General features: G+C 40.7%; 1 protein-coding gene across 4 annotated transcripts in view; it reads left to right on the top strand.

Annotated features, from left to right (window-relative positions):
• RPH3A (rabphilin 3A) overlaps nucleotides 1-18,157 on the top strand; it is a 433,918-nt gene that overhangs the window by 349,138 nt on the left and 66,623 nt on the right. For all 4 annotated transcript variants that reach the window (XM_073625921.1, XM_073625905.1, XM_073625913.1 and 1 more), the window contains 4 exons: nucleotides 4,720-4,794; nucleotides 10,070-10,179; nucleotides 10,745-10,871; nucleotides 11,922-11,978. In XM_073625921.1, coding sequence (XP_073482022.1) covers nucleotides 4,720-4,794; nucleotides 10,070-10,179; nucleotides 10,745-10,871; nucleotides 11,922-11,978 — 369 coding nt within the window. The remainder of the gene's footprint in view (nucleotides 1-4,719; nucleotides 4,795-10,069; nucleotides 10,180-10,744; nucleotides 10,872-11,921; nucleotides 11,979-18,157) is intronic.

The following is an 18,157-nucleotide window of genomic DNA, read 5'->3' as shown; positions in this document are numbered from 1 at the left end:
CTCAAAAAAATCAATTTGCTTGGTCTCCATGGCTGCACTCTACGTTGGTTCGAATCTTACCTATCTCATCGCACCTTCAGTGTCACTTACACTTCCTCTTCTCCAACTCCTCTTACCATTGGGGTCCCCCAAGGTTCTGTCCTTGGGCCTCCATTATTCTCGATCTACACATCCTCCCTGGGTCAGCTGATAGCCTCCCATGGCTTTCACTACCATTTATATGCTGATGACACCCAAATCTATCTCTCTGCCCCTCAGCTCACCCTATCAATCTCCTCACGCATCACTGATTTACTAACAGACATATAAGCCTGGATGTCAAACCACTTCCTCAAAGTGAATCTAAAACCAGCTCTTAATATTTCCTCCCCCACGTGCCCCTTCCCCTGACTTCTCTGTCAAGATCAATGGCACATCCAGCAGTCCGTCCCCACATGCCAGGGTGCTAGGGGTAACCTTAGACTCTGAACTGTCCTTTCAGGCCCACATACAAACCCTGTCCAAATCATGCCGCCTTAACCTCCGCAACATTTCCAGAATACACCCCTTTTTAACTAATGACACCACCAAGCTTCTAATTCTCTCCCTGGTTATCTCTCGCCTCGACTACTGCAACTCCCTCCTCATTGGATTACCTTTACATAGACTATCCCCCCTTCAATCCATAATGAATGCCGCTGCAAGACTCATCCACCTCACCAACAATTCAGTGTCCTCCACTCCTCTCTGCCAATCCCTCCACTGGCTTCCACACCCAACGAATAAAATTCAAAGTACGAACAATAATTTACAAAGCCATCCATAACTCTGCCCCCAGCTACATCACTAACCTAGTCCTAAAATACCAACCAAGCTGCTCTCTTCGATCCTCACAAGACCTCCTGCTCTCTAGCTCCCTTGTCACCTCCTCTTATGCTCGCCTCCAGGATTTCTCCAGAGCTTCTCCCATCCTTTGGAACTCCCTAACCCAATCTGTCCGACTGTCCCCTAAGCTATCCATCTTTAGGCGATCCCTGAAAACCCTTCTCTTCAAAGAAGCCTATCCTGCTTCTAACTAACACTGTTTTACTTCCTCCATCAGCTCATCTCCCCACAGCTATTACCTTTTGTATCAATTGACCCTTCCTTTTTAGATTGTAAGCTCTAATGAGCAGGGCCCTCTGATTCCTCTTGTACCAAATTGTAATGTCTGCCCTCATGTTGTAAAGCGCTGTGCAAACTGTTGGCGCTATATAAAACCTGTATAATAATAATAATAAGAATAATATATTAATAATAATAAGGGGAACCCGGCGCCAAATTTAAAAAAAAATGGCATAGGGGTCCCCCCCAAAATCCATATGAGACCCTTATCTGAGAACACAACCTGGCAGGCCGCAGGCAAAAGGGGGGGAAGAGAGAGCGGCCCCCTGAACCTTACCAGGCCACATGCTCTCAACATGGGGAGGGTGCTTTGGAGTAGCCCCCCAAAGCATCTTGTCCCCATGTTGATGGGCACAAGGGCCTCATCCCCACAACCCTTGCCCAGTGGTTGTAGAGGTATGCGGGCAGGGGGCTTACCGGAATCTGAAGCCCCCTTTAACAAGGGGACCCCCAGATCCCAGCCCCCCATGTTAATTGGTGAGGGGTACATTGTACCCCTACCATTTCACAAAAGAAAGTGTCAAAAATAGTTAAAAAGACAGGAGACAATTAGGGACAAGTCCTTTATTAAAAGATAAAAAAATAAAAATGTCCCACGATGTCCATTCATCTTCTATCATGCCGCCCGACGAGCCGGAAAATGAAAAAAAAAAGCAACAGCTCCGCCTCCATGGGAGGCTCCCGCCGAGTGACACTTCTTGGTGACAGCTCTTATATAGCTGAGGGCGGGGCCACTCGGTGACGTAAACGGGTGACCCAGCCTTCCTCTGACATCACAATGTTTTTTTTAATACTGTGACATACTGAAGCAGAGCATGACCCCCTCCCTTCGGAGACTGGGCCGTAGGGCCACAGGGCAGTATTCCAACATGATAACAACTCCAAACACACCTCCAAGACGACAACTGCCTTGCTAAAGAAGCTGAGGGTAAAGGTGATGGACTGGCCAAGCATGTCTCCTATTGACCATTTATTTGGGGCTTCCTCAAATGGAAGGTGGAGGTGAGCAAGGTATCTAACATCCACCAGCTCTGTGATATAGTCATGAAGGAGTGGAAAAGGACTCCAGTGGCAACCTGCGAAGCTCTGGCGAACTCCATGCCCAAGAAGGTTAAGGCAGTGGTAGAAAATAATGGTGGCCACGCAAAATATTGACACTTTGGGCCCAATTTGGGGATTTTCACTTAGGAGTGTACTCATTTTGTTGCCACCAGTTTAGACATTAATGGTTGTGTGTTGAGTTATTTTGAGAGGACAGCAAATTTACACTGTTATACAAGCTGTACACTTTGCATTGTACATTGTAGCAAAGTGTCATTTCTTCAGTGTAGTCACATGAAAAGACATAATAAAATATTTACAAAAATGTACTTACTTTTGTGAGATACTGTATATAAATTCTATGTCCCAGATGGGAAGTGGTTATACAAGGATCCAGCCATGATCCTGGTACAGTTTTTTAAAGCCGGCAATAGACTTACAGATAAGTGAGCCGAACGGCTCTACAGCCACTCAATCACTTTTACAGAATTCAGCGGGGGGTCCACTGCCGCTGCTGCCCGCCTTTGTTCCTGGGCTCTCACATTCCACCGGAAAGCCTGGGACTGTTGTAAGCAGTTGGGTCAGCTGTACACAGAGGAGGAGGAACATCTGTTCCTCCCCCACCTCTGTGACAAATATATCTCGGAGCAACAAGGATTTAGTCACTTCCGGTTTTGATGCTGTTTCCCTAGCAGGGACAGACAGGAAAGCTTCTGATCAAACTGATCATCATTTCACAGATGTGTGCAATTTTAAATCTTGACACGTTTGGTATCTATTTACATGGTGCAACATTAACTTTTACATTTTACCCAAAAACGGGGTATTATATTGTGTTTGTGTGCACTATTCTAGTGTATTTTCTCTTGAAAATTTGCATTTGATAAAGGCTGTGAAAATATTGTGCGGCATGGTAACGACCACCATTTTATTAATTTTCAGAAAAAGAAAGCTGCTTTTAACATATATGTGAACATTTTTTAAAATTGCCCCAGTAGGCAAAAGGTTAAAACGAATTACCAAATGAAGGCACACATGTGCCTAAAAGCTATGTAACTCAATAAAAGCAATCTAATTAAAGCATATGTGTAATGTTTTATTGCAAACTGAAGTCTCAGTTAAATGCATGCATATCTGGGAAAATCAATCAGTCAATACAAAGGTGCTTCTGCACAATGTGGTTATTACATAAAAGTACTAACATTGGGATGTATAAAAAGATAAAACCTTCTTAAATTGGACCTTACAGTAAAATGCAAGGTCTGTTAACACTGACCCCTCTCCATTCACAAATCATTTCTTGGTAGCTGTAATATGTACTTGTAAAGAAAAATGTCTGGGTTTTTACCTCCCTCTCCCCCATCTTCCACATGTGATGCTTAGGTGGGGGTGATGTCACATCTTTGAGCTGGATTTTGGAGAATACAGAGCAGACAAAATCTTGCAATAAGATGCTCTTGCAATGGACTGGAGTGTCTTTACAAGAAATTTCACCTGTTCTCAGGAATCTTCCTGAAAGGACAGTGACATCACTCCCAGCCATGCAGAAGATACGGGAAAGGTAAATATGATTCTAACTTTTTTACATGTACATTTAACACCTACAAAAAGTAGGTATTTTCAAGAGGTGAAGGGGACCTGGGCAATTTAAGCTTTAAAGCTACAGGGACATACACAGGGCACATGTGGGAACATGCATGTGCCAAACCCATCAAAAGATATAGTGTTAAAAGCTTACACAATTTAAAATCAACCAGTGGGAAGGACCATAAACTATATAAGAAATACATAAGTTGCCCAGCACTCAGCCTTTTTGGCCTTAAAAAATACACAATACAATTAAAACCTGTTTCTTACATACCAATAAAAAAAAGATTTATTTAGATCATCCTTTTAGATATATGGGAAAGCCATAGGCCAGCATCAAGGCACACCTGCAAAGCATGGTCTCTGTTCAGTCTTTAGGATTTTTTTGTGCTACAAATAATGTAGCTGCATTTGCTGACTTGCTTTGAAAGCAAGACATCTCGGGCTTTTATTTTCATAATTGCTATACTTTATAGTGACCTATAGCCAGTGAACTTGGTAACCTATATACTTTTTTCTGCTCTGTGACTCGCTCAGTAGGGAAACAAGAATGAGGATATCCTACGAGCCTGCATCTTCAGAATAAGTCTGCAGTGGCAGATTTTTTTTGACTATTCTGTGGATTACCAAAAATGTGTCTGATAGAATCCACATAGTGTCATCTGGACTGTACATTTGTGGACTCTATAAAATCAATGCAGATTGTAACCCTGAGCTTCTTCTTGTTCAGGGATGGATGTTTCTAGGGAAAGGATGCAACATTTCCATGTTACTTTATGTTTTTTAAGCTCAGGATTTTGAATTAACATTTTTGCTACAAGTAAATATACTGCTATCCATGTCTTCTTAGTTCATTGTCTGAAGTCTTATGCAATAACACATTTTTCAGATGAATTTGCCACAAAAACAATTATTTACTATGGTTTTAAAATTTAATTTGTCTTCTAGGGTTTAAAACCTATGGACTCAAATGGTTTAGCGGATCCATATGTGAAGCTGCATCTTCTACCTGGTGCCAGTAAGGTAATATACAGTTTACAAAAAATTGAGAGCTGTTTTTTTCTATAATTATTTGTTAGTGAGTGGATAAAAAGAACACAGAGAGGAGATAAGTGCGCTCTCGTGGAGTTGGATAGCTGGTCAGAGGGATGATAGTGATGAGATGGCACTTTTGGCAGCACTTTGGTTAGAGGAGAAACAACTCTGAAGATATAAATAAGGAATAGAAAGGCACATCTAAGTGCAGTATGCAACATTTAATAAAGTGCACAAAGGGTCAAAAGCACTTACAAAATTGTTGCGTGTTAAAAAACATGATAAAATCAGGAGTCCTGATTTGTGGCATGTGTCCATCCTCGGCATGGTGGTAGAGAGACGTCTAGAGCTGTCCAGCAGCTGTAAAGCGTTCTCGTATGTGCTGAAGAGAGGAGGCAGCAGGGAAACCTGTGTTCCGGGTTCACTGCGGGACACACAAGGTGATGGTGTCAGTGGTGCGTTTCAGAGCATGTCCTGAAGCACGTTACCGCCCCTTTCTCCCCACTTTCTCCCCACTTTAAAATTTATGTACTGCAATGCATTGAGGCGCGCTGTTTGTTGTGACATGTGGTGCATTGTGCTGTGTAAAAATGCAGGCATACTGCTTTATTGTTTTAGCTATACAGAGTGCACTATATACTTTTTTACTTTACATGTCACCATGGCTGAAAATAAGAGCAACAGATTATGGTTCTTCTAATTGATACGGCAACCTACCTCATTGATCTACCCATTCAAGCCTCCATTCATGACCACTGTGAGTGGTGAAAGCTACTTTGACCCATTTGTTAGTTCAGGGGTCCACGTATTGGTGACCGGTTCGGCTTACAGGTGGTGGAATCACAGATTTCTTGCTGCACCATATGTATTTTTGAGAGCACCCTTATCACTGTAGAGGAGACTACTTTCTGTATACTCTTTACCATCCATCTCAAAGGGATTTTCATTTTATATGCCATGAGCAATGTGTTAGTCTGTTGAATTTACTCATAGCGCTTCACTGTTATTTTTATAGATTCATTTAGATCACCACAAGCGGGCTCAAGGGACATGGTATGAACAATAGAGAGCAGTTGGAGATAAAAAAAAAAATGTAAAAATTGACGGTTCCAAAAAAAAAGTTGTCTCTCATTAGCTTTATTATACATTAATAAAAATTGTGTGTAGGGGTCTTCCAATAATAAAACTATGGTGTTTTTATTTTGAACTTACATATGTGGGAGGAAAAACCTATGACCTTTCTATCAGGATTGTGGGTTTCCTTGGGTGGATGCTTGTGTGCATTCCTAAAAAACCTTCCCTGCACACCTCAAGTTTTTTTCCCTACATTGCAGTGATATTTCGTTGCTGCTTATCACAACATATCACCATGGTAATTCAGCCACTTAAACAGGCTGACACTTTTTTCCAGCAGTGGTGAAACCTAAATTGTAAAACATTTTCTGAAGTGGCTAGATGGTACGTTTGTTGTTAACCTCAATGTTCTTTTCCCATAACTCAGACTTACTATATAAAGGAAAAAACAAAAAAGTGGGGAAAGGGATAATGCCTGTAAGTAGGATTTCCAGACTGGGTAATGTGTGTAGAAGCATATAATACGTCAAATCACATACCCATGCCTGGAAACTGAGCGAAATACCTGCGTATATTATATATGTGAGCAGGGGCGTTCCTCTAGACCATAGCATACATGAGAAAAACGGGGGAGGACCAGGGGGTCACAGGACAGGGTCAATCAATGAGGAACACACTGGCTATAATTATAAATAGTAACAATTTATTGCAAAATGTATCAAAAAGAAGTTTCCACCCACATAATAAAAAATAAAAACCAACCTCCACCACTGAGAAAGTGACAGTGCAAAAGGACAGATTCACCACCTGGAAAACCCTGCATACATGTACAATATCCCCATACAGCACACTGATTAAGCTAAATCCAGCTGAACCCACTCCTGGGAATCATGGAAAAATCTTGGGAGATAAAGGTATATATCATAAATGGACAAATTAGTAATGCTGAAAGAATTGAAGTCCCTGTATGGTAAGCCACTGTAGAACCTGCCGATCCAAGAGCCTGGGATGAAAAATCACTGGGAACCAAAACAATGAAGTTTATAAAGTGATTCCTGTAGATGATATATATGAAAGCAGTTCTATCAGTTGCCATACCATCATTACATTTGTAAAAGTCAAAAGATGGGGAGAAGTTGAAACAGCGGCTTGTAATAAACAAATGAAGTGCAGCCTGTCACGTACCTTCCGTCCTCTGCTCTCTCTGCAAAGCGGTGTGGAGAAGGGGGAGGAAAACCAGCTGATCTGAGGATACATGTAGTAGCTGGCTGTAGCATGCAGACAATCTCCTTCAGAGTAAGGGCTGTCCTGACCTGAGCACAGGGTCCGTGATGATCGGCATTTGAAGGAAAAATGGCTGCAGGGTCCCAGTAGCTGGTCTCCTAGTGTATCGTCGGTATCGCCAGGCACCACAGCCGTACGGCGTTAAAACAGTATACAACACTAGCTGCTCGCAGCTAAGATGGGACGTTCCACAAATTGGCTCAGCTAGGTGTATCAGTGTAAGGTAATAGAGTCTCAGATTGGATCGCAGCTGGGAAGGGCGTGGAAAAGCAGGAAGGCTTGTATTACCAAGTATAAGCGTACATCCCAAGAGCGTTTCTTCAAGTGCTACTTGCTGGGGGGAGCACCATGAGTACAAATGTGGATGATGAGTACAGTCCAGGTGGTGACTGTCAGCGAATGGGGGCGTCAAGCTGACGCGTTTCAATCATTTGACCGGTTTTCTTCAGAGCTAGGATCATAATGAAGAACATGAAGCTAAATAGTAAAGCATAATGTCTAATTGGCTACCATGTGCTTCACACGGACTGCCCCCTTGAACAACATTAACCCTAAAGTACTCCAGAGGAGTGTGCAGCTGACATGGCCTAATGTGAACCAATACACATACTAAGAACAATCAGATAGTTGAGAAGTGAAAAGTATAGTGTAAAATGAAAAGGAAAGGGGTTTAAATGGAATAAGAGAGGGGATGGAGAGGGAAAGGGAAAAGGTGGGGGGGGGGGAGGGGTGAAATGGGGGTGAATGGGATTTATGTACATATCTATATTATAAAGTTTATCGAATCCATGAGGATCTAGCAGAGTATTGATCAAAATCGCCAGGAGTCGCATAATATATACGAGTCACCCGGGGGAGGGGGGAGGGGAAAATGAGGTTTAGTTAAATATTTCTATAATCAGTTTATCAAAACCATGAGACTCTAGCAGGGTATTAGTCAAAATCGCTGGGAGTCGCATGATGCATGCGACTCACAATACATGCGACTCAAGAAAAGGAGAAATCCATGACACTCTAGCAGAGTATTAGTCAAAATCGCCGGGAGTCGCACAATACATGCGATTCACCCTGGGAAATCTACAACCCTGCAGTAATCAAATCCATGAGACTCTAGCAGGGTATGCGAGTCACCCAGGGGAGGGGGGGAGGGGAAAATGAGGTATAGTGAAATGTTCCTATACTTAGTTTATCAAAACCATGAGACTCTAGCAGGGTATTAGTCAAAATCGCTAGGAGTCGCATAATACATGCGACTCACAATGCATGCAACTCATGAAAAGGAGAAATCCATGACACTCTAGCAGAGTATTCGTCAAAATCACCGGGAGTTGCACAATGCATGCGATTCACCTGGGAAAATGTAAAACATTGCAGTATAGCCAATTCACACATTAGAAGGAGAAACCCAAAAAGGATGACGAGCGGCCTCCACCACTAGAGTGTGTGTGTGGGGGGGGGGGGGGGGTTTGAAAGTGTTCAGTGTTCCAAGAACACTGATAAATTACATTCATTGTTCAAGCCTAAGGGATGGAGGCTCTTAAGGCGATAAATCCACATATTTTCTTTTTGGTATAAAATGCGGTCAAAGTCCCCTCTCCTAAGTGGCAGGCTACACTTCATTTGTTTATTACAAGCCGCTGTTTCAACTTCTCCCCATCTTTTGACTTTTACAAATGTAATGATGGTACGGCAACTGATAGAACTGCTTTCATATATATCATCTACAGGAATCACTTTATAAACTTCATTGTTTTGGTTCCCAGTGATTTTTCATCCCAGGCTCTTGGATCGGCAGGTTCTACAGTGGCTTACCATACAGGGACTTCAATTCTATCTTTCAGCATTGCTAATTTGTCCATTTATGATATATACCTTTATCTCCCAAGGTTTTTCCATGATTCCCAGGAGTGGGTTCAGCTGGATTTAGCTTAATCAGTGTGCTGTATGGGGATATTGTACATGTATGCAGGGTTTTCCAGGTGGTGAATCTGTCCTTTTGCACTGTCACTTTTTCAGTGGTGGAGGTTGGTTTTTATTTTTTATTATGTGGGTGGAAACTTCTTTTTGATACATTTTGCAATAAATTGTTTCTATTTATAATTATAGCCAGTGTGTTCCTCATTGATTGACCCTGTCCTGTGACCCCCTGGTCCTCCCCCGTTTTTCTCTCAGACTTACTATAGCCTAATAGAGAATTTTAAGATAGGCTTTTACTTCTTCTCTGGAATTACAAATCTGATAATTTCTTAGTATAATATATAGTTCTAAGGGGCTCGACGGTGAAGGGGCAATAAAGTTAATTTGAGTTGCTGGAGAACCTGGTTTGAAGCTTTATTTTTAGGATCTTAATGTGAGATCTGAGCGTGGGTGAGCTCTGGGGCACAGCTATTACTGCAATTTCTACTTGCTGTACTTTATTATTAATGAAGCCAGTACAAAGTATGTGTTGATTTCTAATGAGGCAGTCAGGGAACACAGGTGTGTATGTGTAGCCAGAAACATGTAAGCCTACCACTAACATCCCTTACTAATTAGCCTTGCTTTGTCAGTATGTGGTGTTATCGCTATATGGCCTGAACTGCGGTTTTTCGGTTTCTTTTACTCATTCCTGAATTATTCAGTTGGTTGGAATTATTCTTTAAACACACAATTTTCAAAAACCTTTTAGTGTTCCTATTACTAAATTGTTCAGCTTTCAAACGTTCCACCATGTGCCATCTGTTTTTAGTAGAACACTGTGTATCGTTAATATTTGCTCAGTTTTATTGTATAATATGCTTTGTTATATTAATGTTTGCTCACAGCGCACAATCTTTTTAATTATTCCATTGAAATGGAACTTTGTTTAAAATGCTACATAATGTAAAATGAGACTAGCATAGTTTGATTTTCTCTATATTTCCAGGCAAACAAATTGCGTACTAAAACATTGAGAAATACTCGTAATCCAATATGGAACGAGGCCCTTGTGTATCATGGCATCACGGATGAAGAGTTGCAGAGAAAGACTTTGAGGTAAGATGCTGTGTTTGCCAAAAACAAATGTATAGCAACTTTTCTCGGATTTAGCATTAATCTTTTGTTAAGCCAGTGTGGTTTGCAAATTATCTTAACATTTATGATAATGATTATATTGGTCAGTATTTTTTATTTCTAATTGACAGTCTTTATGACAAAATATACATCCCCTGTTTTTACCCATAAATTTACCCATAAAACTGTTGTGGATTCACCCAAATTCCCTAGCTGCTGGACTAAGGGCTTCAGCTACAGAGATTTTCTGCAGTGCCATCTGTTCATTGTTTTATAATATTGAATTGGTCAGTCTCCAGTGTCCTGGTCATTGATGGACTGTTTACTGAAGGGATGCTGTAGATGGGATCCATATCTGTTTATAGAGGTGTCACAAACAAGTTGTCTGAGAACCCTATTGGTGCTGGAGCACAGGAAAGCTTTCTTAGTGGAGCCTTCATATATACTGTGTGTATATATATAAAATAATGCCTAATACCACCATTCATAAATGTCTGTTCTAAATACAAGGTATTATTTAAATAGTATATTCTATATCATCCATTAGAATCTCTGTTTGTGATGAAGACAAGTTTGGCCACAATGAGTTCATTGGTGAAACTCGGTTCTCTCTGAAGAAGCTAAAACCCAATCAGAAAAAGAATTTCAATGTGTGCTTGGAGCGAGTCATACCGGTACATACTGTGTGCATGGAATTGTTTACTATGCTTAACTTATCCTTTTGCTTAGGCACATCCTTATGTTTCCTTATGCTTAGACGAGAATCACAATAATGCATATGTATGAGGGGCGTTCAAGTCAAACCAGGAGTTTTAATTTTACAGGTATGAAAAGAGATAATAGAGAGGCAGTACTACACACAATAGTATGTGGTAAGTTAGTCCTATTACTGATAGGCGGCGCACATTTCACGGGTCAGTTCAGAGACCATTAATCAAGATGGCACACATCAGTGTTAGTGTGTGCTTTGAACAGTGTGTGGTGCTGAAGTTTCTTGTGAATGAAGGTGTAAAACCTGCAGATATCTACAGAAGACTGCAGCACAGAAGCACAGTAGGGTGATGAGATGCTCAGCTGCAGTAAGAAATGTTTCAAAGATGTCCGTACATCCGTCAGTGATGATCCCAGGCCATGGTGGTTCCCAGCCCACAGCAGTCATTCCTGTGAGCATTCAGCACGTGGAAAGCCTGATCCTGGATAATTGACACATAACCTTTGCAGAACAAGACAAGAGACAAATCTTTCTGTGGTGCACTGATGATGAAATGAAGCAGTCTGATGGTTCAGGCGTACCGACAAATCTTCTATGCCAAAGCTTTCTAGCATTAGTTAAATGCTGGGATAAGTGTATAAATGTAGCAGTGGAGTATGATGAAAAACTAATGCAGTTGTCACTCTTGAAATTTGTTCTTTTATTATATAAACTCGAAAGTCCCGGTTTGACTTGAACGCTCCTCATAATATGTATATAATATTTAAATAAGCATGTCATTATTTTTAACACAAGCTTCATTAGTATAATGAGTTCCATTCTGGATTTTGAAGTACACTTTTCAACTGTAAGTTGAATGCCTAGGGTAGTTGTAAATATAGTCTATACAGCTGTATCTGGCATATTCCTCTCTTATGTAGATGTAAATGCACAATGCACAAGTGATATTGCCACTAGTGTGAGTGCTCAGGGCAGTTGTTGATTAATAATTAATTAGCAATTTTCTCTTCAGATGAAGCGTGCTGGAACAACTGGATCAGTAAGGGGCATGGCTCTCTATGAGGATGAAGTAAGTCTGTTTACAAGTACTATTACTAAATGCTACTTATACATGTTAACCTGTTAACCGTACAAGTATATACTTTTAAAAGTGTTTTTTTTTTTTTATTGCATTGTAATTTTTATGCTTTCTGTCATGTACACCTACTAGAGCTTTTAACTGGTTTAATAACTCATAGGAGACCAGTGATACTAAAGTCAATTTGTTTTAATAAGAATAACAAATATGTTATACAGTACTTACCTGCTCTGTGCAGTGGTTTTGCATAGGGCAGCCCATTCAGACACGGAGCTGCAGTTTGGCCCTGCCACTATCTCTCCCCATTGGCTAACTGATTTTGATTGACAGCAGCAGGAGCTAATGGCACCGCTGCTGTGTCTCAGACAATCAGGAGGGAGAGTCCCGGATGGCTGAAGAACCTGTGAGCATCGCTGGCTGGAGATGGGGCTCAGGTAAGTTCTAGGAGGGCTGAGGGGGGCTGCTGCACATAGAAGGCTTTTTATCTTAATGCATATAATGCATTAAGATAAAAAAACTTCTGTCTTTACAACCACTTTAAATCATATCTAAACCCTTAAAGCAAGTTACGTTCCCCCCCCCCCCCCACGACCTAAAACAATTATAAAAATTCTGCTAGAATGCATACAGTATAGTTCCTCAGGTTTACGATTAATTAGACGTCCTTTCAGGCTCTACTCACAAAACTGAGCCACAGCCTAGGGCAATATCCTCGTAAAGGCATTGCTACTGATTAATCTGGATCTGAGCAGCCAAGTAGTAGCATTTCCTTTGCACAGATATCCCAATAGCACTGCAACAGAATCCAGTGTGAATCTATGGGTTTAAACCTTTAAAAAGGGGCTTAGGTACACTTAAAACGTTACATTTTTTTTTCTTTTTACTGATAGCTTAGTGTACAGGTTCAGGCCTCCTAAGGTACTATATACAGATTTTTCTCAGTATTAACCGGTTCCCGACCAGCCGCCGCAGTTATACTGTGAAAGGATGGCTCCCCTGGGCGAGCTGGCACGCGTGCCCGCAGTGTGTCCACAGAACCGATGCGAGTGCCCAGCGGGTGCGATGACAGCCAGGCACCTGCGATTGCTTGTGACAGAGCGAGAACCGGGATCTCCCTGGGTTCTCTCAGGGGAGAGGAGACTGATTGTGTGCTCCTACTAAGTAGGAACAATTATCTCTCTCCTCCCCTAGTCAGTCCCATCCCCCCACAGTTAGAACACACCTAGGGAACACAGTTAACCCCTTGATCGCCCCCTAGTGTTAACCACTTCCCTGCCAGTGACATTTATATAGTAATCAGTGCATTTTTATAGCACTGATCGCTGTATAAATGTCACTGGTCCCAAAAATGTGTCAAAAGTGTCCGATCTGTCCACCGCAATATCGCAGTCCAGATAAAAATCGCTGGTCGCCACCATTACTATTAAAAAAAATAAAAATAAAAATGCCATAAATCTATCCCCTATTTTGTAGACGCTATAACTTTTGCACAAACAAATCAATATACGCTTATTGCAATTTTTTTTACCAAAAACATGTAGAATACATATCGGCCTAAACTGAGGAAAACCTTCTTTTTTTTTTTTTTTTTTTTTTTTTTTTTTACATTTGAGATGTTTATTATAGCAAAAAGTAAAAGATTTTTTTTCAAAATTGCCACTCTTCTTTTGTTTATAGCGCAAAAAATAAAAACTGCAGAGGTGATCAAATACCACCAAAAGAAAGCTTTATTTGTGAGAAAAAAAACCCCTAAATTTTGTTTGGGTACATCGTCGCACGACAGCGCAATTATCAGTTAAAGCAACGCAGTGCCGTATCGCAAAAAAATGGCCTGGTCAGGAAGGGGGTAAATTCTTCCGGGGCTGGAGTGGTTAAACAAAAATTCGTCATATATATAAACTAACGTGTATCTACTTTTTTGTTGCTAAAAGGATAAGTAAATGAACATTTAAATGGTGCTGGACAGAAACCATTCCTATGTCTCAGCTGCCTGCAGGCACAGGTTGTTCTGCATATCACTACATCCTGATCTAGTTTTAGGGTGTCCCAAAAAGAGTTAAATAAAAGTTAGTCTTGTGCAAGCATATTCAGTTATATGACCCTAAAGGCTTCTGCCCTATGGATGTACAATAAAATGCAAATACCAACTGACTAAAAGGTTGGTATTTGCACCAATTTGCACTATTCTTGGAGGTTTATTTTTTATGGAATTGCCAAAACATATTGGAAAAGCAAGCATGATCTTTAAAGTAGACCATGCTATTTATCTTGCTATCTCAGGCAAAAGTACACATGCATAGAATTGTTGTAAGGTCATAATTGCTCCCTCTCTCATGTCACAACTTTTTAGAAATATTTAGATTAGTAGCTGTAAAAACTCTGTGTAAAACACATTTTACTTTCTTGCACCATAGTTCACTTCATCTTTTCTTTCCCTTCTGGATGGATTTTTTTTTCTTTTTCCTGATAAAAAACAGTTGCAGCCAATTAGGAACAGAACGATTATACCATTTGTATCCAGGCAGACTGTGTAAGAACCAATAAACATACATGGTCTATTGAGTTTTCAGTGATCAGGATATTTTCAAAATATTAGCACATATGCAACAGGTATCAGCAAAAGCCTTAAAGCCTTTTAACACATTTGCTGATTCTTATTGTATCTGTGCACATCAACAGATGTGTAGGCCTTTATAATAAATACAGTACTTAACTTCCAAAACTGTTACACTACCGTAAACCTTTCACAAAAAACTGTTATCACATTATTGTTTTAAAAAGTAAATATAAAAGAAGCATAGTGATGAAAAATGTATGCATGGGTTGAGCCAAGAAGTAAAGGCAAAACCTAACTCTAAACTTGATCTCAGCCACATTCTAAGCCTAATCTATCTAGCCCTGTAAAAAAAATTGCTATACTTACCTATTCTGAAGCCGCTCTGGTCTGGTCTCCAACAGAACCCTATGAGTGCAGGAGAAAGCCCAACAATGGCTGGGAAATGCCTTGGAAGTCGCCCATAGACTTACTATAGGGCTTCCCTTGTCATCTGCCTCTCCTACACACCGAAGCTGCCGCTGACAGCTCAGCCTGGGACCAGACTGGAACAGCTGCAGAAAAGGTATGTATAGTGATTTTTTTATTTACAGGGTTAGGTCGATTAGGCTTAAAATGTGGCTGAGAGTAGATTTAGAGTTAGTTAGGTTTTGCCTTTACTTCCACTTTAATTGTTCACAGACCACATAACCAGGGATTGGCAGAAGTTGTATCCTTTCTCTAAAGAACTTGTGCTAAAGTGTTAACCTCTTTCCTATCTCAGAAAGTTGGGAGGTATGAGTAAATCCCTTAATCACTGCAAACAGCTTCATAGACCATTCTCCTGTTTATGGTTTGTACTCGCAAGTGTACTCAAGTGTAATCATGTGACAGCAGCAGGTAGATGGTGGCTTCACTACTGGCAGCACCATTTTATTTGTAAGAATAAATTTCACTTTCATAAGCCTTATTTCAAGTCTAAGTTTCAGCCCGGGTTCACACCTATGCGAATTAGATGTGCGCTTCCGCACATCTAATTCGCATAGCAGGAGAATGTGACTGGCTCCCTATGGTGCTGGTTCACATATCTCCAGGGCATCTTCGGTGCGCACTGCACAAAAACGCTGTGCGTCTTTGGCTGCGTTTCAGGGCCGAATTCAGGCATAGAATCGGCCCTGATTCGTCCCTGAAACGGTGAACAGGGACGCACAGCGCTCCTGTGCGGTCCGCAGCGAATTATGGTGTGAACCTGGGCTTAAAAGCTGCTATCTAGAGATTGCTAGAGAGATGTGACATTAGAAGAAGAGCAATAAAGAGCTTACAACAACCTCCATGGCTATAGGGAAAGCAAGAGCAATGGCAAAGGTCACCATTAAGATGGAACACCAGACAGCTCCTGCTCTGTAGTTACAGGGTTATTTAATTTCTTATGTGGTTTAAAGCTGTATGACAGAGCTATTTTATTTTATTTCACATCAGATTTGATATTTGCTCATTTATTTTGTTATTAGTTATTTCATATAAAGTACATTCTTTTAAATTATTTTATAGCTCTTTAGCAAAATCCAACATGTTTAAATTGCTTGCCCTTGGTGAACACTAAACTAAAATAATGGAATTGGAAATTGCAGAATCTAAAGTTTTATAGGTTTGATCAAACTTCATAAAATACAATATTGCACCTAGAGAAAAAATCATGATATTTGAAATGGTTTGAAACTATTGAATTTAAATTATTATCATGAAAAGGGGTGGTCTTCAACTGCAGTGATATTACTTTTTTTTCTATTCAGCATTCAATTGAAAAATGTTAGATGGTTTCTTTGGTGATTGTATTTTCTGCTGTTCTCACTTACAACAGTAGTTCTGTCTTTCATATCCCAGACATAGCTGGGCAAAAAATTCAGTGCCTTGGATAGACTGTTTATTGTCAACAAGCTCTGGTTCAAGTTAGCAATTGTTAACTTGAGCTGAGGCCATTCATCACATTCTTAATGCCAGTCTAATATTTCTTTAATCTTCAGATTCTGTTGTCCTTCTGTCTGTTGATTCGTACCCAGTTTTCTGTCATCTGTTTCTTTTCTGTCTTCTTGGCATTTACATATATTTTTTTGTGGGGGAGGGAGGGTGGTATAACAAATGTCCCTCCCCAAACAGGATATTGTGCTAAACCAGTAGGTAAGTAGGAGAACCAGAAACTTCACTAAATGAAAGCGTAGATTTGATAATAAAGTTGGCAGTGCCTCTAGCCAGAACAGGGTCTCTGTGAACAGGGGGTATTTCCTTCCTGGGAAATGAACTAGTAATCTAATAAATTGGAAGCAGAGGAACTACAGCAACCAGCATATAATATTAACCATAAGTATACAGATGCACAACAATATGGAAATAATATGAGCTTTATACAAGAAAATATTAATAGTGCATACATCTAGTGTACAAAATGGTATTATCAGAAAAAGTGCCAACAAGAGTCCTGATGGAGCTGTGCACATAAACCTGGGAGAATTTAGTTATTAATAGAAATGCCTCTAGGGCCCCCTTAGGATGATCACAATGCAGCATTCATCTTTGTGACAGAGACTTGAATACAAGATCAGTGGTGATGGAAGATCCTCCAACTGTTGCCTAATCATCCTGGAACATACAGTGCATCTGGAGAGTATTCACAGTGCTTCACTTTTTCCAAGTTGTGTTACGTTACAATCTTATTCCAATATGGATTAAATGAATTATCTTACTCAAAATTCTACAAACAATACCCAATAATGACAACATGAAAGAAGTTTGTTTGAAATCTTTGCAAATTTATTAAAACATAAAAAACAAAAAAAAATCACATGTACAGGTATTCAAAGCCTTTGCTCAATACTTTGTTGAAGCACTTTTGGCAGCAATTACACCCTCAAGTCTTTTTGAGTATGATGCTTCAAGCTTAGCACATAAATTTTTGGGCAGTTTCTACGTTCTTCTTTGCAGGACCTCTCAAGCTCCATCAGATCTCTCCAGAAATGTTCAGTCAGGTTCAAGTTTGGGCTCTGGCTGGGCCACTCAAGGACATTCACAGAGTTGTCCCGTAGCCCCTCCTTTGTTATCTTGGCTGTGTGCTTGGGATCATTGTCCTGTTACTGAGGAGTGGCTTCCGTCTAACCACTCTACCATACAGGCCTAATTGGTGGAGTGCTGCAGAGATGGTTGTTCTTCTGGAAGGTTCTGCTCTCTCCACAGAGAAATGCTGGTGCTCTGTCAGAGTGACCATCGGGTTCTTGGTCACCTCCCTGACTAAGGCCCTTCTTCCCCGAATGCTCAGTTTGGCCAGGCGGCCCGCTCTAGGAAGAGTCCTGGTGGTTCCAAACTTTTTCCATTTACGGATGATGGAGGCCACTGTGCTCATTGGGACCTTTAATGCTGCAGAAATTATTCTGTACCCTTCCCCAGATCTGTGTTTTGATACAATCCTGTCTCGGAGGACACAGACAATTCCTTGGACTTTGACTTGGTTTGTGCTCTGACATGCACTTTTAACTGTGGAACCTTATATAGACAGGTGTGTGCCTTTCCAAATCATGTCCAATCACCTGAATTTACCACAGGTGGACTCCAATCAAGTTGTAGAAACATCTCAAGGGTGATCAGT

This window comes from Aquarana catesbeiana, linkage group LG01 (genome assembly GCF_042186555.1).
Source record: "Aquarana catesbeiana isolate 2022-GZ linkage group LG01, ASM4218655v1, whole genome shotgun sequence".
In the NCBI taxonomy this organism is placed as follows: domain Eukaryota; kingdom Metazoa; phylum Chordata; class Amphibia; order Anura; family Ranidae; genus Aquarana; species Aquarana catesbeiana.
Note: the sequence above shows the minus strand (reverse complement) of the source record. Positions and strands in the feature narration are given on the sequence as shown.